This window comes from Caretta caretta, chromosome 25 (genome assembly GCF_965140235.1).
Source record: "Caretta caretta isolate rCarCar2 chromosome 25, rCarCar1.hap1, whole genome shotgun sequence".
In the NCBI taxonomy this organism is placed as follows: Eukaryota; Metazoa; Chordata; order Testudines; family Cheloniidae; genus Caretta; species Caretta caretta.
The window spans coordinates 11,777,554-11,797,763 of record NC_134230.1 but is presented as its reverse complement, the minus strand read 5'-3'; the positions used below and the strand labels follow the sequence as shown (position 1 = coordinate 11,797,763).

The following is a 20,210-nucleotide window of genomic DNA, read 5'->3' as shown; positions in this document are numbered from 1 at the left end:
TGGCTCTGCCTGTCTCTTTCCAGCTCACCTGGACCAGCCCTGCTGCAAGGCGCTCTATGACTTTGAACCCGAAAACGACGGCGAGCTGGGCTTTAGGGAGGGTGACATCATCACGCTGACCAATCAGATTGACGAAAACTGGTACGAGGGCATGATCAACGGCCAGTCTGGCTTCTTCCCACTCAACTACGTGGAAGTGCTGGTCCCGCTACCGCAGTGAAACTGCATCTTCACCCTCCTCCCCCCTGGCCCTTCCCCTTCCTCCTCCCCCACCGCATACAAACTCATGGCGGGGCGAGCCCTGCTCTTCTGCATTCCATTTTGTAACTCAACACTAGGCTTCTTCTGCGGGGCGGGGCTGAGAGAACGGGATGGCGTTCGCTCTGCACGTGTGCTGGATCAGTGTAAGGGTGGCAGCAGGGAACAAGCCGCAAGGGCTGGGCAGCCCCATTCAAGTTTTCCCTTCTTGGCTTTGAACTAGGTACTTTCAACCCCACCAGGCTCCTCCCATTTTGTATAATAAGCCAAGTCGAGCATCTCCTGGTTTGTCGTGTGTCTTTTTTGGGAAAAGCATGTGAAGCGGGTCAGCCATGCTGGAGATCCTGGGAACGTGGGTGCACCTGGGCAGCAGAGTGCACGTGTCCTACCTATGGGCAAGCTCGAGGGGGCACATGCAGGGCCAAGCACAGGGCAAGTCCAGTGAGAACCACCTGTGTGTGTTGGGAGGGGGAGGGAAACAGGACCTGCAGCCTCTTCTAGGAGGGGCTCTAGACTTAAACTGTGCAAGGAAAATACCTTCCACAGCTTAGCTTAGGTGGGGTTGGTGTCTACTGAACACGACCAGCAACCGTGCTCGCCTTGTAGGATAAGGGCGAAGCAGTGAGGGTGAAAGTCAGACACTGACCCGTCCTTCCTGTTTGCCTACAGTTCACACCTATTCTAACACTGGGGGGGGGGGCCGCGTGATGGATCAAAGTTCTCTATGCTGCTGTGGGAGGCAGAAGCAGGGCTGCTTCCTGTCCTGCTGCCTCGATGGGCCTCTCCTGCTCACCCATTCTGCTCCTGTGTAAGGACAGGGCTTAGCTGCGGGATTGTATTTCAGAGGAACACTACAAAGCAGCTTGAAAACACTAAATAGCCCCCTTGTTGTCACCCCTAGCTTCCACCTCCTGCTTTCTGTGCACTCAGCTTTGTGCTGGATTGTTTGCCGCCTCCTGTCCTCCAGAGCCGGTGTCAGCCCATAGTGTCTCTGGCCTCTGCTCTGTTTCATGGCCACAGACCTTGAGCCTCCACCTGCTGCAACCGCTCCCTCTGCCCCCAGAAGAGTGGTTTGAACTGGGAGAGATGAATTGGTTCTGCTGCTTCCCCTTGGAAGAGGCTGGTTTGGCCAGGGGGGAGTGTACCTGCAGCTCTTGTATGGTGCTGGGCATGGGATAATGCTATAGTCAAATTATGGCTAAGGCGCTATTCCCTATAGATGAGAGCGATCATGGGAAGGCAGCTGCTTAGCCCATAATGCACCGGCACAAACCAACATGCCCTTATCTCCCCTCCTGTTCCATGTTCAAGTGTTTTTTCCCATCCCATGAAAGGCTGAGTCCAAGGTGAAACTGCTTGGCTTGATCTAGTCTAATCCTTATGTGCCTTCCCCAGCTCCCTTCACCTCGGCTCTTTGGAACCTTAGGAGCTGCTTGTCTTGGTGTGATGGGAGAAGGCCTTGCTGTGTTCATAGACCTTCTAACTCAGGGCCTGTTGTTTCCTTACCCAGAAAGGAGGTCCAGTGGGAAGCCGTGGGCGCGCCTCTTTTCATGGCCTTTATTAGGACCAGTCCTTGCAATACTTGTCTCCTGCCTGATGCCCTGCAGCTCTGCTCCAGCCGGGGTGACAATCCATTCCCTGAGCAGTGTTGTGGTGGCAAGAAGCAGCCGCTTGGCAGGGGGCCCTGGTATTTAGGCAGAACGTGAGGTGGTATCTACCGGGGCCTGGCGTTGTCTGTTTAGGTGGAATCACGCGGGAACTCTCTTCTGCCCCTCAGTATGTAAATATGCTTCCATCTCAGCACCCATCCTGTTGCTGGCAATGGGACAAAGCGCAACCCCTGAGGGGCATCAGTGGCTCCTGTACTTGCCCCACTTCTCCCAGCTGTGTCCAGCATAGATGGGCTCAAAGCGAAGAGAAGCTCTGCCTGGAGAGAACCATCTCGCCCGTGGAGCTGCTCTGGGGTTTACTGCACTTTCTCTGAACCGCAGCACAAGAGAAATGCTGCTTCCAAGGGCAACCCGCAGGGGGTGTCTAAAGCCACATCTTGCAGAACGTACCTCCCCTGCTTTCCTTAGCCCCACTTTTGCTGAGAGGGAGCTGAAGCACAAGGGACTGAAGCTGGTGACGGGTGCTCCCACAGTGCCATTGGTACAGCCAGCGTGTGGCAGCCAGGGCATGCTATGCTCACCACATCACCCTCAAACCAGGGCGTGGTGTCTTCCTGCCCTCAGCAAGGCCCGGCACAACACACCTGTACCACGGGCCCTTTGGTTCTTCTGACGTCAGCCCCAGCATTGCTTCTGCATCTGTATTTTTTTAATAGCAAACAAATCTCTGCCGGCAGGTGGGGGGTTTCGGCCTGTCGCTATGTAATCGTCTCATGATGCAGTGCTTTCCTCTACCTTTCTCACTCGCCAGATTCGGTGTCCTGTTACGTATACACACAGAACCTTTTTAGCTTTTTTAACCATGCATGTTGATATACGTTTATTACTCTCATCAATACTGTCACTGACCCAACTCCCAGCAGAGGCCAAGACTTGCAGGTGCTTTGTTCAGAGCTGGCTCATACAGCCACCCAGGCTCCCTGTTTGCGCAGCTGGTAGCCTTCAGGGGCCCAATCCTGCTTCCAGGAAGCCAACAGGAGTAGGGACCAGGCTCAGGCTTGGGTCTGCTGGGCAGACGCAGGTCCCCTATCTGTTAGGGTGGACCTGCCATAAGAGCTGGTTAGTATTTTTTGAGGTTGTAGCTTCTAACTTTCTCCTTTCAAACCCGTGGCCTGGCCGAGTCATGTCTTTGGTATGGTCCAGCGAACATTCAGTTGGATTGAAATAAGTCTTTTAGTTGGGACAATTTAATAGAACTTTTGTTATGGTTCCTCCTGGTTTTAGGGGGGGGAACACCCACAAATCTTGACTTGTAATCTCTAAATAAAAGTATTAAATGTTTTCTTTCTAAAGCGTGTGCCTTCTCTTTCGGGGGTCAGGTGGGGGCTCCTTCCCCTACCGCTGTGGAATTAGCAAGCTGCCTAAGGGGTAGGGCAGCTGGGAGTGGAATATGGAAATAGAACCTCTCCCTCACTCAGGCAAACCCCCTTGGCTAACCACCACGTAACCTGCTCACGAGTTAGCGTGTGTCACCACTTCATATTGCGGGTGGCACTGCTTGGTCCCTGGGGTGGAGATACCACCCCCCAAAGGAGCCACGGTGTGAGTGGACCAGCCAGGCTGACCCTTCCACCTACCCCCTTGCACTTGCCACCTCTGGCTCAACAAGGCTGCTGCTTCCAGAACTGATTTCACTCTTCTGTTGAAGAGAGCCTCTCATGGGGACGGGAAGCCACTCTCGCAGCAGGCTGTGCCTTTAAAACCACCTGGGATGGCTTGTTCCAGGAAAGAGCAGTCAAGTCTCTTCGCTTTGACTCCAGCTGCTCCTTTTCCCCGAGAGGGGGCGGATTTATCATCACTCAATCCCAGTAGGAGTGTTCTACGCACACATTCCCTTCTGGGTCTCCCACAGACACGGGGGTGGGGTCAGCAACATTTTTTAATCAGAACTACCAGTTGCACAAATAACTTACAGCCGGAGAGAGGCCGCCACCATCCTCCCTCGTTCGGACCTACACGCTACACCCCCAAGTTGTACTGCGCTCCCCGAGCCAGGCCCCGTCTCCACCGGCGGCAAACGAACCCGAGCCCCAGCGCTGATCCCGTCTGCAGGACAACTCGGCTTTCAGGGCTGTATAACGGATGACTCGGCTTTCAGGGCTGTATAACAGCTGCCCCAGGCTTGCAGATCCAACGTCCCTGCTAACTCCGCACTGGGCGCAGGCTCCAGTCTCCCCAAGCGTGGGGCTGCCAGGCTGAGCCCCACCTGGTGTAAAGGCACCTGGGTATGAGTTCAGTGTAATTCGGGCTCCAGCCTTGCCTCAGCTGCTGTGCTTGAGGAGGCTGTAAATCTGTTCCAGGACGTGGGCGAAGCCCTGATCTTTGGGTGTCCTGGAGGCGAGGGAGCCCTGAAATGGAAACAGCTTTGTTTATTTTCCATCTCAGGGAGGGGCCTAGCAGTACAGAACTACCCATCCCCCTAGGCCGAGCACCTGGTCTACCCCTAAAAAGTAAGGAAAGAGAGTTCTACCCAATGCAGCGGATCTTCACCATGGACAAGCTAACTCCGTTATCTGCCCCCGGCCACTAGACCTGTTCTCCAATGACTCTGCTTGAGTAAGGACCGCAGAAGTGGGGCTGGTATAAGCTATTAGACCCCCGCGTGCTCCATCCACATTGCTTGAGTTGTTTCAGTACAGCATAATTCCTCGGTGCAAGTCACAGAGAGTACGGCTACAATGAGGAAAACTGATCCAACCTTCCCCAGCCATGGAAGTGCTAAGGTGGAGGTAGTAAAAACACCTCACCTAGCTCAGAGCAAGCCTAGAAAACGGGCGGAAAAAGCCACCCCAGCATCCTCTCCGCCATCTTCTCTGGAGATGGCATATAATGGTTCGGCTTTTTTCCCATTTCAACCCCATTTTCTCACCTTTAGTTTGTCCAAGTAGGTCTGCTCCTGGCTCCATATATCTTGAAATTTCACTAGGTCCGGAGCCCCTTTGTAAAACTCAACCAGCAGCATCTGGAGCCGCAAAGGGAAAGGGGAGTCAGTGGAAGCCAAACGATTGCTCAAGTCCCACTGAAAGCGGGACCTGCGCCCTGCAGTTTTGCAGCAGTGGGGGAAGAGGTCTTAGAGGAGAGGATTGGCCTGTCAGCCCCAAGAAACACGAGCTTTCCTGTCGCATGTAGAAGGGGATTGGTCAAGACTAGGATTGGAATCTAGAGAGACTTGGAGGGATGTTAGGCCTCTGACCATCTGGTTCTAGTGATGGTCTTTGCTTATCCCCCTCTCCAGCTCTTCCTTACTGCTAACAGGAGTAGAGGGGACTTGGTTTGGGCTGGGGCCCAGGCTGCTGCTTGGAACTGTTGACAGGTAATGGATCTGATTCTCGCTGTTCACCCACAGGGTGGCTACACCCCACACCTCCGTCCGGGCTCTTTGTCTGCATGTTTCACCCTGCTCCAAGCCATGGGATTTTCGTTCTCTGAAAGAACTCTGAACAACAGGTTTGAGAGAACTCGCTGGAGGCATGGGGAGAGCCTGGTGGTGCTGCTTCGTCTGGCTAAAGCCAACAGACAGAGCACCATGGGTATGTGTGTGTCACCCCAGACCTTCAGCCGCTGTTCAGTCTGAGCTGCACTGACACTAATGATCACAGCCCTTTTCCTGAGACCCCCTCACCACACCCGTCTGTGGAGATGAGGCTTCGCTCACCACCGGAGGCTGCTCTCAAACCCAGGATGGCTGCATTTCACGGGCCAGTGAAGCACCACACCCACTGATACGATGGGGAAGGAGACATGGAAGGTCCTACGGTGGAGAAGTGCTATACACACATAGCATGAAGTTACTGAGACCAGCCGAGGACTGCGAGGAGATGTGTACGGTGCTGTTAGATACTCCCAGGGGCCGGGGGAGAGATCTTCCACGTAGCCCCTGCTCGGGTTCCCCTCCCCCCAAGTAGGGATCTCACCATCTCATGGAGGACGTCATTGGTGAGAAACCCATCCTGCACGTAGGTGAGCTCCACTTCCATGGGGATGCCATAATCGTTGGGCCTTTGCTGTGAGAGAAAAGGAAGCACAGAGGTTTCCAGCCGGGCACAGCCTTGGGTTACACAGGACGAGCTGGGAGCTTCCCAGGCCAGGCTGGTGCACCAGCGTTAACTCAGCCCAGCCTCAGGCAAGGGACAGTTTGGGGCCAAGTCACACGCGTGATTGGCAGGGTCATGGCCCAAGTGTCAGGAAAAGGCCTTTTCCTGGCCACGGCTCCCTGAGGTGTCCAGGATGTTTATCCAGGGCAGAGAGGGGTCCGACTGCTTCTCCGGCTGGAGAGACTGTGTCCTCCCCCACACCCCAGCAGGGGCCCCGCTCCAGCAGCCCCCAGCAGCCCAGGGTCTGCTCCTTCGGCCAACGCCCCTGCACCATGGGAACCAGCAGAGGGCAATGTCTGCCATTGCCAGGAACCCCCCCGGGGAGCCGGCAGCAGGCTGCATGGTCCAGAGAGCCAGGGGGAGCAGGGGCGGAGGCTCCAGGCCTGGCCATGGCACCGTGTGGAACTCACCTCAGGAGGTGGCATGACCCAGAAGGGCGAGATTTTGGACTCCATGCCTTGGTTGCCGGGATAGTATGGTGCTGTGGGGAGAGAGCACCAGGAGTTGGACTGAGGGCCGGGTTACCACCCTCCGCAGCCCAGCCTGCCTGCCCAGGGCCTGGACTGCAGCTCCCCGGAGCCCCGGGAGGGGGTTTGAAGTAGAGCGAGGAGCATGGGATTGCAGTCCATCCCCCACCCCGCCGTGAGGGAGGGGTGGGGGGCATCCTGACGCCCTGCACCACGGGGCGCCAGACTGAGGTTCGGGGGCTGCCCAGGGGCTGAGCCCTAGCAGGTCCCAAGGTGCCAGACGGTGCCCCGGGGCGGGGAGCTGGGTCCCCAGCTGGCCGTGCTGAAGGGCAGGGTCCCCGGCCCCACATCTGGCTCCCCCGCACGGCCCGGCCCTTACCGCAGATGAGGGCCAGGCAGGGCTGGAAGCTGTTGTTGCTGCCCTGCAGCTTGAGCTGGTAATCCATCTGGGCGTCGATGTCCTGCAGCGAGGGGAGGGCGTGGCTGAAGGGGTGGCTGTGGTACCAGCCCACCAGCGCCAGCCCCCGCAGGAAGAGGTTCTGGCAGATCTGAGGCACGGGCACAGAGAAGAGGGAGGAGCCATTAGAGGTCTTCTGGGATCAGCTGCCCAGGGCAAGCCCTGCTCGGGCCTGGAGCATGCACCGGCGGGATGGCGCAGGCCGCGGCCAGCTAATGCCCCCCCCCATCCGTTACCTCCTCCTCGACGGTGGCTGCCGATTCGGCGTCTCCGAGGCGCGTCCGGCAGGGGAACGCTCGCAGCACCGTCAGCACTGTAAGGAAGGCCAGGCGTCAGCTCGGCCCAGCCGCTCACGGACTCCACCCAGCCGAGAAAAGCTGGTTAGAGCGAATGCCCCCCAGCCTGCGAGCCTCGGGGGGCTGAACCCCGGGTCCAGACTGGGGCCTCGCACCTTGGGCCCGAGGCAGCCTCGGAAGGGCCTGGCGCGGCCGGGAAATGAACTCCAAACCTCGGCCTGTACCTACCCTGGCTGCTGGTGTCCCACCTGCCTCCCAGGTAGCCAACCACCTCGCTCCTCGTTAGGTGGCTGTGAAAGTCCTAAAGAGGGAATGGGGGGAGAGTTTAAACCCAGGGCAGTTCCCACCTGCCCTCCCTCTGGTCTCTCCCCCACTCCCTCCCCTCCCTTCACCCCGCACCCCTCCTCTCGGTTCCCACCACCCTGCATCCAAAGGCATTGCGCACCCCTTCCCCGGGAGCCTCCACCAGGAGGTGTCTGGGTGACATCTCAGCCCTGAGTCTTCTGCGTTCTGTGGGTGTCACCCTCAGTTTAACACATCTCCCTGGGCCATGCGGATCCGTGAGTCTCCCCCCCCCCCCACGTTCTTTGGGAGCTGCCCTTCCGGCCGAGGCAACGTTAATATCACATGTTGCAGTCCCAGGATCTTGCTTTGATCCTGAAGGACTCTCAGGCCCCTGCTAATAGTCTACAAGTTGATGTGGCCTGCAGGAGGTGGGGTGCACAAAGGCTGGCCACCCTTTTGAGGAGAGATCATTGTCTGCAGTCCCTGAAGAAGTTCCCAGTCTGCGAGTTCTCTCGGTCACCAGCACGGGGCTGCCTGCCTTCACCACCCCAGCTCGGAAGTTTTTGCCACATGTCTCCTGGCAACCAGCAAATCCTTCAGCGGGGCCCATTATTCACCCATCGTCCACCTCCTCCCTCAAACTGCCCCTACTACGGTTAGCGATCGGACTGTGTGCAGCAGCTGTTCCACCCTGGGAGTTTCAATCAGCTGGTGGGGTCCCTGTCTCCCTGCGGGCTGGGGGGGCCACCAGCCAGAGGGATGCAGGCAATTGCACGAGCCTTGCCTAGCGTAACAGGTCCATGCTGGAGGGAGCGCTCTAGGGTGGAGAGCAAGCGAGGGGCCGGTACGTACTAGCAGCAGCAGCACGTTACTGGAGATGGCCACATTGAACGGCTGGAACTTGTTGATTGCTGCGAAGGAGGTCACTTCCACGAGGGTGTGCGGATTCCTGGAACAGAAGACCCCCGTTCTCCACCACGCATCCCCCAATCCCAGCTGGTGCTGACCTGACACCCTCCGGGGTTTGTCTCTTCTGAACCCCAGCACGCTGGGCCAAGGACCCAGGAGAGTTGGGGGCGGGGAGTAGCCTTTTGTGCTGTGGGAAAGTCAGGCTCCCTCCCTGGGGCTGGGCTCGCCGGGACAGACAGGGAGAAGGGGACGATGCTGGAGCTGAATTGTCAGGGGAGCGACAGGTGGGGACCAGGCTGGATTCAGGCAGATAGCCCCGTTCTGGTCCCAGGGAGCATTGATGCTGGGGGGGGGGGGCGGGCAATCCCAGACTGGACTAGCGGGGTGCTGCGGGACAGGGTGGAGGGAAGCCGCCAAGCCGCGCAGCTGCCTCAGAAGTAGAATGGCAGGGGGCGATACCACGGAAGGGCAGAGCTTTAAGAGCGGAGCAGCAGGAGGCGCTGCAGGTCAGGGTGGGAGGGGACGTGATGGCATTGACAGAACTCGCTCTCCCGAGAACTTTGCCAACAGCTGGCCAGAGGACGCTGGGAAGGGAGCTGCAGTGGGGCGCTACCTGGCAGAGTCCCGGCTTCCCAACGTGCAGTAACGGACGGGGGTGCGGTTCTTGCTCTCCGGTCTCTTCCCGTAGGGCCCGTTATCTGCAAAGACAAAGAGACCAGTCCCCACACAGTCCGATTTGCCCCCTGGCCCCTTTAGGACACACCGAGGGAAGGGAAGGCGGGGAGAGAGGGTTTGTGGAGACAAGTTCTCAGGGATTCATCTCACTTCCTGTGCAAGTCTCCAGACAGAATTAACCATTCTTTTACATCTGCTGTCCTGATTTGCTGATCTCCAGCTGAAGGGGATGCTGTCAGGTTAAAAATCAAACCAGGGAGGCAGTGTGACCTAGTAGACAGAGCAGGGGACTGGGACTCAGGGGACCTGGGGTCTGATTCTGGTTCTGCCACCAGCCTGTGCATGACCTTGGGCATGTCACGTCCCTGCTCTGTGCCTCAGTTTCTCTATCTGTAAAATGGGAATTATGATCCTTTTTAAAGTGCTTTGAGATTGATGAGAAATGATAAGAGCTAGGGATTATTATTAACAACAAATAACCCATTTCCTCCTCTCTGTGACCACCTGAGATCGCTACAACAGGACAGACAGCCCATTAGACAGAATAAAATTGTATATAACTTTCATGCTTCAGGGCATAAGCGAACCACTGCCTGCCTGGGGTCAGGAAGAAACATCCCCTAAGGGCAGGTTCTCCCATAACTGCCGTTTGCAGCATTCCTCACCTCTTCCTCTGAAGCATCTGATGCTGCCACTGTCCCATTTGCTGCCAGCATGTTCACTCTGCTTGTGCGGTGTTATTTGATTTGTATTGTGGTAGCACCTAGGTGCCCCAATCATGGACCACTGTGCTAGGTGCTGTACAAACATATGTGTTTCCCTAGCCCCCCTACCCTTTGTCTGCCTGTGTACATTGTAAGCCGTCCAAGGCAGGGACTGTCTACTGCTCTGTGTCTGGGCGGTGCCTAGCCCAGTGGGGCCCTGGTCTTGGTAACTCCTGACAATTCAGTTGAAAAAGAGGCAGGACACCGAACTTGTTGGAGTCACCAGTCTGACCCAGGGCAGCAATTCCTACGCTCCCGAAGAAGCTTTAAAAATCCAGTTGGCGCCTTGCTATTGGTGCTGATTGCTTATCTTCTGCGGTTCTCTCCGCCTAGAGCAGGGGTGGGCAAACTACGGCCCGCGGGCTGGATCTGGCCCGCCAGCCGTTTTAAGCCGGCCCTCGAACTCCCGGCCCATGGGAGCTTTGGGGGAGGTACCCACAGGCGGGAGCAGCGCACGGAGCCCTCTGCCCCTGCTCCCACAGGGGCCGCAGGGACGTGGGGCCGGCCGCTTCCGGGAGTGGCGCGGGGCCCACGGCGACCACGGGGGGGCAATCCCGTGGGCCGGATCCAAAGCCCTGAGGGGCCGGATCCGGCCAGCGGGCCGTAGTTTGCCCACCCCGGTGTAGATGTACTCCACTAGCTTTGCGTTAGCTAGATCCAAGCTAGCTCACATTAACAATCGCCGCAAACCTGCAGCCGCGCCGACGGGGGCCGCTCCAGTTCGGAGCCAGGATCCTAGGCGGGCAGGGCTAGCCCGGGCAGCTGCCAGGGCTTCACTGCTATTGTTATTCGAGCTAGCTCCACCAACACTAGGTCGGGGGGTCTACACAGGCTGCTATCTGACCTCCCGACTGCAGTGCAGACAGACCCGAAAATCCTCCTGGAGACAAGGCTCCGTCGTTTTTCACCTCCCTGTAGCTGGTGGAAGCCAACCCCAGGGAGAGGGGCCTAGGGTTGGCCTGGACCAGTGCCAGCGAGGTAAAAACCACCTGCACCTCATCTCTGCTCGACTTGGAGCTTGCCAAGGCCATGTTAGACCCGTCTGTGTTCTGCAGCGAGGAGGCAGAGAGATGCAGGGTGGCAGCTTCGGGAGGCAGGGGCTGCAGAGCGGAAGGCTCTCGCACCCAGTGCCGAGGCAGGGACTGCGGGCCTAGATGGGCAGAGGAATCAGGGAAAGGGAGACGCGAGCTGGAAGGTCTAAGAATTACCCTGGTCAGTCCAAATCCCACCCCTTAGACTCCTGCCATGGATCGGAGCAGACCAGACCCCGCAGCCCCAGCGTGGAGCAGGCTGTTCTGAACCTTTGACCCAGCGTTACCAGCGTTGTGTTGCTCCACCAGGCTCTTGCTTTGGTGCTTCCTGCTTTTCTCCTCCAGTTTCTTGCCAAGCGCAGGCTCCGAGATGGCGATTTTACCTTCCCTGGCCTCGTCCTCCTCCTCCTCGGCCAGTTCCTCCTCCTCCCCTTCGCTCACCAAACTCTGCAGGGCAGGGAGGGAGAGAGGAGGAGATGTGGCAGGACAAACAGCCTCCCCCCACCCCAGCTTCAGCACGGAACTGGTGCTTCTTACTCACCACCCATCCCAGACCCCCAAGGAAGCCTATGCTCCTGGGTCCAGCTCACTGCCCCTGCAAACGGACATTTTGCAGGGGCAGAGCCTCCCCCAGGCACCCTCTGCTGGCACAGTGACACCAAGAAGCAACTCCCCCCAGCACCTCCATGGGGTCTGATCCCAGCCAGCAGTGCCCCACGGCCGCTGCTCTGCCCGTTCCCTCAGGCATCCAAATGCCTGCCAGTCTAGGGCCCATCTCGGGTAACTAAGGTCCAGTTGGGAGACTCCCAGCCTCCCTCCTGCTCTCCTGGGGTTCAGAGCTCAGCTGCTCACACGAAAATCCTTCCACGGGTTAATCACCCTCCCTGGCAAAAATGTACACATAGTCTGAATGTGTCCAGTCTGACACAGTCTTATTTCCAGTCTGAATGTGTCCAGCTTCATCTTCCAGCCAGGCGCTGGGTCAGCCCTTTCTCAGCGAGATGGAAGAGCCCGTTATTATATATTTGTTCCCCAGGTAGGTTCCTATAGGTACTAACTGCCGAAGCCCCTTTAAAAACCTAGAGAGACACGGTGGGGGGAGGTCACATCTTTTATTGGCCCAACTTCTCTGGGTGAAAGAGACCAGCTTTCGAGCCCCACAGACCTCTCCTCCAAGCCTGGCTCTCCTTCGCCATGAGGAGCTGGTCCCATGACAGATGTTACCTCCCACACCTTGTCTCCAAAATCCTGGGGCCAACACACTTGAAAAGCTAAGGTGTGAGTGCGCCTCTTTGCAGCAACGGGGTATAACAGCCTCAAAGGGGGGTTCATCATATTCGAGACGTTCCTGCTGACTCAGCTCCCCCGGGGCCCAGGGGGCAAACAAGGGAGGGGGGGCGCCTGGCTCACCTCCTCAGCCGCGGGGGCATTGGGCTGGTGCTTCTTCAGCCAGGCCGCCTTGCACTGGTCCAGCTTCTGCCCCTTGTACCTCACCGAGGCCCAGCCGCAGCCCGATTTCTTCGCCGGGTTCACCAGCTTCTTGCAGTACGTGGCCCAGGCGCTGGGTGAATTGAACACCTGCCCCGTCTCCTGCCAGGTGATCTTCCCATCAGGCAGCAAGTCCCCTAGGAACTTCTTCCCCTGGGAGAGCAGGAGGGAAGCAGCAGGATCCGTTAACACACTGGCACGGGGGGGGAACCCGCTGGGGAAGGCCCAGCGAGGAGAAGGAGGGCAGGGGATTCACCGGTCACTAGAGGTGCCCCGAGCGTTGCCCCTCAAGAGGGTGTGCAGCCACCAACCCAGGAGCCCTGCTCTCCACTACCTCTCAGACCCGACTCGGAGAGCAGCAGGCGCTCCCCTCCTCTCCCCTCCCCGCCACTCACCAGGCTTGGTACAGGAGCACATGGCTCCCAGGCCGAATTCACCAGCACCAAAACCCCACTCTGGCCCCTGAAGCGGATCCAGGCAAGACCCAGGCCTGGGGGGGCTCAGTGCAGTGGTGGGGAACCAGGAGCCTGCATGTGGGGAAGAAGCTGGAGTCAAGGGGGCAGGGAAGGGATGGCGAGGCACGGAGGAGTCTGTCCGAGAAGCAGGAGGAAGATCAGAGAGCCCCCGCAAGCCCCCTGTGGTGCTTCCTGCTTGGGGCTAGTCCACCTCTGCTCGGCCCTATGGCTGCAGGCTGGACCCCAGCATCTAAGTCACCATTAAAGAGGCTGTTGGAACAAAGGGCAGCAGTTCTGGAGCCGTGGGCACCCCCAGGGAGCCCCAGGCCCGCACCAGCACCCACCAGCGGCGAAGGAGCACCAGCCCGGTGCACTCTGCCCTCACCAGGTAGTAGATGGAGAGCACGCCCGCCCCCGGCTCGATCAGGCCGTCCTTGAGCAGCACGCGCAGGGTGATGCCGCGCCGGGTGAGGATGCAGCTGCGCCCCCCTGGGGCCGGCTTCCCGGCGCTTTCATTCTCAGGGTCTTCCAAGCTCGTCTCCAGCTCTTCCTCATCCTCTTCCAGGCACTCCTCCGCTCCAGGAGAATCGGCATCCAGAGCTGGGAAACAAACACCACAGCCTGACCTGGGGAAGTGGGAGTCAGGACTCCTGGGTTCCATCCCCAGCTCCAGAAAAGAGCATGGTCTATGGATCAGAGCAGGTGACAAGGAGTCAGGAGTCCTGAGTTTTGTTCCTGGCTCTGAGAAAGGCGTGAAATCTATCCACTAACACCCCATCTCTAAGTGTCATATCTAGTGGTTAGAGCTAGGACCTGTGGGCCACAGAGCCCTAGTCTCACTCCAAAGTTCACCACCTGTGTGATGTCAGACAAGCCATTTCCCCGCTTTGTGCCTCAGTTTCCCCATCTAAACTGAAGATGGTAATGCTGATCTACTTAACAAGGGGCTGGGGAGTCTGAACTCAGTCAAGCTTGCAAAGTGCTTTGAGATCCTCAGATAGGTGGGATATGGAAGGATACAGGATCAGTATAATAGCTCATGAGAATAAACCAATGAGTCTCTTAAAGGGTAACTGTTAAAAACCCCAAACATACCATGGCTTTACCTGAGATCTTAACAACCTGGGCGATTTTTAAAACTAAAAAAGAAATTTTAAGGCCTAAATTTTCAGCAAGGACTAGTGATTTTGCGTGCCCATCTTCAGGCACCTTACAGGGGGCTGAGGGGCAGAGGGGCGGGCATGCAGCACCTCCTGGAAATCAGCCCCCTCTGAAGGGTCTCAAATCAGGTCCCCAAAATCCCTTGTTGCCTTTGAAAATTTGGCCCCTAAAACTGCTTTTCACTATTAAGTCCCCCCAAAAAGGAGGAGGGGGTTAGGCAGCCCCCTGGCTCTGCAAAGGCCTGCAGGGGGACCTTGGATAAGTCACTGCCCCCCTGTGCCTCAGTTTCCCCATCTGTACAATAGGGATAATGCTGCTGCCCTCCTTTGTAAATTGCTTTTAAGGTCAACAGATGGAAAGGCCCAAAGAGGAGCTAGGGATGATAATTATTATCTTTATCATAAATCCAACAGGCTATTTTAGTGCCACCTTAAGTGGCTCGCTCAAGAAGTTTGTGGGTGGGCCAGGAATTGAACCAGGACCCAGCCCAGTGCTTGACGCTAGCTCCTACCCTCCCGTGACTTGGATGGAGCGCTGCTGATTTTCCTCCCCGAGGAGCTGGGCCCTTATAGATTACTTCTCTGGGAGCATCTAGCCCAAGGAGATGGAAAGCCAGGCTTAAAAAAAAAAAAATTTTAAGGCCTAAATTTTCAGCTGGTCAATATACAGCACTTTAGCTGCAGGTTGCATCTACTTCCTAAACTTCCTGGGACAGTTTCCCTTGTACCAGGACAAGCCTCTTTTAGAAGGAAAAAAGAAAACCAGGTACCCGCTGTTCGGACTGCCATGCACCCCTCCACCACCCCATACCCCAGAGTCCTGCTTATGCCAATCCAACCCTTGTCACCCTGCCCAAGTCTCCCTGCTGGGACCCCTTGGGGAGGAGACGGAGCTGGATACCCCACCAGCCAAAGGCACCTACCACCTGCTTTTCTGAATGGCTGGCAGGTGTATTGTGTGGGTTAGCTAGGAAGAATCCTCCCCCCACCACCCAGAGAGTTGGCTACGTGGCCCCTGGCTCCCCGCCAGAGATGCCCGAGCACAGGGAGCAGGCGTGCCTGCGTGGGCAGGGCCCTGCCAGACAGGTGGGTCCTGGTCGTCCGACTCACGCCAAGCAGGGATCGGCACAGAAACCATCACAGCTCATGGCTGTGCAGAGCCCTTGCGCTTGAATCGCTTGCCAGCTGGGTTTGCCTGTCCCAACAGCCCAGCCTCCCTCTTAGAGCCGAGTTCAAACTGCCTGAGAACCCTGGTTTGAATTCGAAGGGCAGTTCTGATGCCGTCGCCTTCGGCCCCTTTCCCGGTCACACATGAGGGCTGCCAAGTGCCAGAGCGTCCCCAGGGCAAATCCCTCCAGAAGCCAGTTTGGAGCCTGAATGTCCACCAAGACCAAATCCCAACTGGCCCATTCGAGAATAAAATTTCCAGCCGGCGCTCGTCACCTAAACCGCCCAATCAAGGACCAGCAACGCTACCATGTGACCCGACTAATCCCACACCAATGGGGGCTATCGGGCGCGTGCTGGGCCTGGGAGGGGGAGAGCCACGAAGAGTTTTCAATATGCAACAAATCGGAGAATTTCACGGACAATTCGCAAGCTGGGGAAAGGGGGCAGCATCTGCTCGGGTCAGCATTTGGTGCCAATTTCTGGCTCTGATCCGCCCACCTTCTTCACTAGCCCCGGGGGGGGCTCCAGCCTTGCCACATTATCTCAAAGTGGTCCAGAGGCCACATCAATATTTGACCTATTTGCCGAGGCTCCAGGTGGGTGGAGCTCTGACCCTGGCTAGGGCTGCTACATCCCAGCAGACAACAGAGCCGCCCGAGCTACCCCAGGTTACCGAGCAGCTGCTCCTGGGGCTGCAGGGCAAGGGGGTGGGAAGTAGCTGGGGAGGCAGCGCCCCCTTCTGCCTCCCCACAGCAGTGGGGCAGATTCCTAACACGTCAGGTGAAAGGCCCCCGGGGAGGTTAGTGTCAATTCAAAATGGCGTGTTTCTCGGGCCACACGACGGCTTGCTGCACTCTGTGCCCGTCCCTGCTCTCGCCCAGCGCCCGCGTCTCCCCCCCGGCCACCTAGCAGCTGCAGCCCAGAGGAGCCGTCGAGCCACAGGGGCAAACCTCCCGCTAGTCCCTGCGGACGGCCAGTGCTCCCCGCAGGTTGCCAGTTTGGCCAGAGCAGGAGAAAAGCTTTGTAACAATCTGAGCTGGGCCTTAACTCGCAGCCCTGTTCCACCGGGTGGGGGGGAAGAGGCCACTGCCCTAAACTCTGATGGGGGGGGGCATTATTCTATAGCTCCCTTGCCATGAGGCACATGGGGCTGGAATGAGTGTGTGTCTGTGTGCGCGGGGGGGGGGGGGGGGAAGAGTTCATGGAGCTCTCACTCTTCATGCTGAGCAGGTGGCTGCCCCCCTCCCAAACAGAAATGGTGATTCTGGGGCTGGGAGATCCAAGTCCCCCCTCTATCCCTCCCAGGACTGGGGACTCTGTGCACCCCCCCCTGCAGGACTGGGGGCTCTGTGCACACCCCCCCCCGCAGGACTGGGGGCTCTGTGCACACCCCCCCCCCCGCAGGACTGGGGGCTCTGTGCACACCCCCCCCCGCAGGACTGGGGGCTCTGTGCACACACCCCCGCAGGACTGGGGGCTCTATTCCCACACTCCGGCCAGGAAGCCCCCATGGCTCAGGAAGGGCCGGTCCAGGCCAGCCTCTCCCAGGAATTGATGTCAGACGCGGGGGGCAACCCCTCGGCCACTCCCACCCCCAGCGGAGCTAGGGGACACCCGAGGCAGGTGGATGAAGCCAGGGGGATCTTTCCAAGCAGGAACAGGACCTTGGAAAGGGACCTGCAGCTGGAGGGATGCAGGGGGAGGACGGGGGGGTGCGCTGGGGGGCAGGCAGCGGGGAGTGGGCAGCTGGAGGCACGCAGAGAGAGGACTGGGGGAGAGGGGGGGCGGCCGCGCGCGGGGGTCTGCAGCCAGGGCGGGTTGCGAAGGAAGGGGGGTAGCGGGGGGGGGGACCCAGCCCAGATAGGGAGGGGTGCAGGCGCGGGGGGGGGGGGGCGGGAGCAGGAGGGGAGACGGGCCCCCCGGGCCGGTACCTGCCATGGCTCCGCTCGGCCCCGGTTGCTGTTGTTCCTCCCCTCGGCGCAGGATGAATCAGACACTGGGGCTCCGGCGGCGGCTTCTTCCCAGCACGTGATGATGCGGCCCCGCTTGTCTCCGCCTCCCGCTCCCCAGCCGGGGACACCCAGCCCCGGGGAGAGCCCGGGGAGCCCCGCGCGGGGGGCCGGGCATGGAGGGTGCACGGAGCTCCTGGCGGGTGGAGGTGGGGCGGGGGCATGGAGGGAAGATCGGACGTGGTGGGGTCTGTGGAGCCCCCGGGGGGGGGTAGTGGGGGGGGTGCATGGAGCCTGCAGGGAGAGATGGGGGATGGTGGAGGTGTATGGAGCTCCTGGGGGGTGCAGTTGGGGGGGGGCGGGGCATGGAGCCCCCCCACTTTGCAAACACCGGATCCAATCAGCTGCAGGTCCCTAGCTCCCATTTGGCCCACTCTTCCCACTAACTCCCACTCCCCTCACAGAGTTGGGAACAGAACCCAGGAGTCCTGACTGCCCCTCCCCCCTGCTGTAACCCATTAGACCCCACTCCCCTCCCTTATTCAGTTAGAATCAACTCATTTGACCAGCGGATACTATTGTCAGGGTCCTGGGTTCTATTCCCAGCACTGTCCCTGACTCTGGCTCACTCACTCCGTGCCTCAGTTTCCCCCTTTGTACATCAGGGTAGGGGGAGAATATTAACCTCTCCCACCAGCGCGCTGTGCGGATAAGTTAACCTCTGAAGGTGAAAGGAGCGATATTTATTTGTAACCTCAATTATGCCTAAGCCAGGGGCGGCCCCACCGGCAGCTAACCCTGTGATGTGGGGCTGCGGTGGAAAAGCGGCTGACAGCGTGATCCCGCCATTCTGCCACCAGAGGGCGCCTGCTCTGTGTGTCTTGGGCATTGTTCCTCAGAAGGTGCAGAAGGAAATAAATAAATATTTTCTCTTGCAACAAACAGGATCCAGACGCGCCGTCTTCCTGTCAGGTGCACTCAGGGCTCCAGGGGGCAAAATCCAACCCCAGCCACAGATAATACAGACAAATTCACTCTCCAGGAGCCAGCCACCCAAGACTGGGCCTTAAACAACTGGGCGCCACCTTGAAATGGTTTCAGTTTCATAGCAGGAGTCTGCAGCCGCCAGTTTTGCTGTGGTTTTAATGTTTTTTTTTCTCTCTCCTGCGTGTGTGTGAAAGACCCACACAGACAGCAGGGCCGGCAGCGACACTGGCTGCGGGCAGTGACCTGTCAACAGCACAAAGCGAGAGGAAAACAGACAAGAAAACAGGTTTTCTCCTTTCATCTTTTTCAGGCCATGCCACCTTTGGCACTTGCTAGTCACACCAGGAGGTAACGAACAGGTGATGAGATGCACAAGACTGATTTCTAAGTGGACATTGGCCCCTCTGCAGTTCTAATCGTTCTAATCTCTGAAACTATTCATCTAATTGGCACAAGCCAGCCAGCGTCAGTTCCACGAAGTGCAAGAAGCTCTGACCAGTGGCCCATGCCAATTATGCAGTCAATCGATTTTTGACCCCACTGGTGCATGAAATGTGGGGCAAGGGACACAAGCAATAAAAGCAGGATCATAGAAGAGACCTCAGGAAGTCATCTAGTCCAACCCCCTGCACAAAGCAGGACCGATCCCCAATTTTTGCTTCAGATCCCTCAATAGCCCCCTCAAGGATTGAACTCCCAACCCTGCGTTTAGCAGGGCAATGCTCAAACCACTGAGCTATTCCTCCCCTGAAAACTCAAGAATTAACTGATCTTGGATTAGATCCAAATCTTATTGCAAGTGCTTTGGGGCAGAGACTTATTATATGTTTGTACAGCACCTAGCGCAGTGGGAACATCAAACAGGCTGAAGCCCCGCAGGTACGACAAGCAGGATAAATTGATAACACTTCCATTGACTTCAGCCTTCATCTTTTGGTTCCTTAAGTCCAGCACCCTTTAAACAATTTTTCTGCTAAGATTTGTTTTCCTTAAGGGTTTGGAGGAATTCCAGGGATCGATACATGGAATTAAGGCCAGAAGGGTTTGACTGTAAGCAGTAATAGTCCATTATCCTCTTTGTCTTTTTGCAGCCAAAAGCCACTGGAAACAAACTCGCAAGACGCCAAGTTAGAATCGTATGGGATCCGTTCCTACAACTGGATTTGGCCAGGCTTGCATCTGCCTGGATCCAACTGCAGGATTGGGCCCAGACTGTGTACAATTTGCAGGTGTCAAATGCCCCGTTTCGTTGCCAGGTTAGGCTCTGTCAGTCATTTGAGAAACTAATTGGAAATGCAATGATAATATTTAATTCTATTTCTGGCTCTCCCCTTTTACCGTCCTTACAGCCCCAATCTGACGTTTCTTCTGAGAAAATTCAAAATAGGATCTGAGGCTTTGTTTAAAAAAAAGAAATGATCCTGCTGGTGCAAAAAGAAAGGACTAAATTGAAATTGGAGTTTGTAAGACGTACAAAGAGTTGGAAATGACAGTGAATGAGTTAATTAAAAATGAAACAATCTAATCTTTCCTGGCCTATTTACGATCATTATTATGAACTGGGTTTCTCCTGGTGTTTACTGGGGAGCGTGGTGTTCGGTCATCACTCAGTGCTTGCAAGAGATCGCTTTACGGGTGTCTGTCCAAGGGTCTGTGCATAACAAGAGTGGCACAATGCGCCGCCCAGCCTCTCCTTCTGGGAAGCTCAGCCCTTAACAGCATAGCTGCCAGTAACACAGGCTGGGGAGGATCTGAATTTTGACCTTCTCATGGCTGGAGATTCCACAATACCTGTTTTCAGCTCTGCCAAGTTCCTCATTCCGCTGCAAGGTTCAGATGAGTTTAGTCGGTATTTTTCTGGGGATTTCCTTTAGTTGTTTAATTACTCCTGCAGGGTTCCAACCTGCGCTATTAACTTTGCTGGGCTTTGCTGACGCTGAGATCCCCCCTAAAATCTCTCCCAATGGGGACAGGCTGCTGGCCTTTTTACCAGCGCTCTGCTCGGAGCAGGGTTAGATGGTGGGGTGGCTCAAAAGCCAGTGGCCTGTCTTAGGGAGCTGGGGGGAGCTGGCAGCTGCTGTGCAAGAGGCAGAGG

General features: G+C 57.3%; 2 protein-coding genes across 4 annotated transcripts in view; one reads left to right on the top strand and one right to left on the bottom strand.

Moving 5' to 3' along the window:
• Window positions 1–3,220, top strand: part of SH3GL1 (SH3 domain containing GRB2 like 1, endophilin A2) — a 55,040-nt gene extending 51,820 nt beyond the window's left edge. For all 3 annotated transcript variants that reach the window (XM_075123336.1, XM_075123335.1, XM_048830691.2), the window contains one exon: window positions 24–3,220. In XM_075123336.1, coding sequence (XP_074979437.1) covers window positions 24–220 — 197 coding nt within the window. In that variant the 3' untranslated portion in view covers window positions 221–3,220. The remainder of the gene's footprint in view (window positions 1–23) is intronic.
• Window positions 3,221–3,789: 569 nt separating this feature from the next.
• On the bottom strand, window positions 3,790–17,251 carry MPND (MPN domain containing). Its single transcript, XM_048830685.2, has 13 exons — window positions 17,111–17,251; window positions 13,235–13,449; window positions 12,317–12,547; window positions 11,194–11,353; window positions 9,050–9,134; window positions 8,380–8,476; window positions 7,471–7,543; window positions 7,183–7,259; window positions 6,869–7,037; window positions 6,433–6,503; window positions 5,843–5,932; window positions 4,798–4,890; window positions 3,790–4,276 (listed from the first exon to the last, which is right to left on the bottom strand). Exons 1-13 carry the CDS (start codon window positions 17,115–17,117, stop codon window positions 4,190–4,192), a joined length of 1,455 nt encoding a protein of 484 aa, XP_048686642.1. The 5' UTR covers window positions 17,118–17,251; the 3' UTR covers window positions 3,790–4,189.
• Between the last annotated feature and the right edge of the window lie 2,959 nt (window positions 17,252–20,210).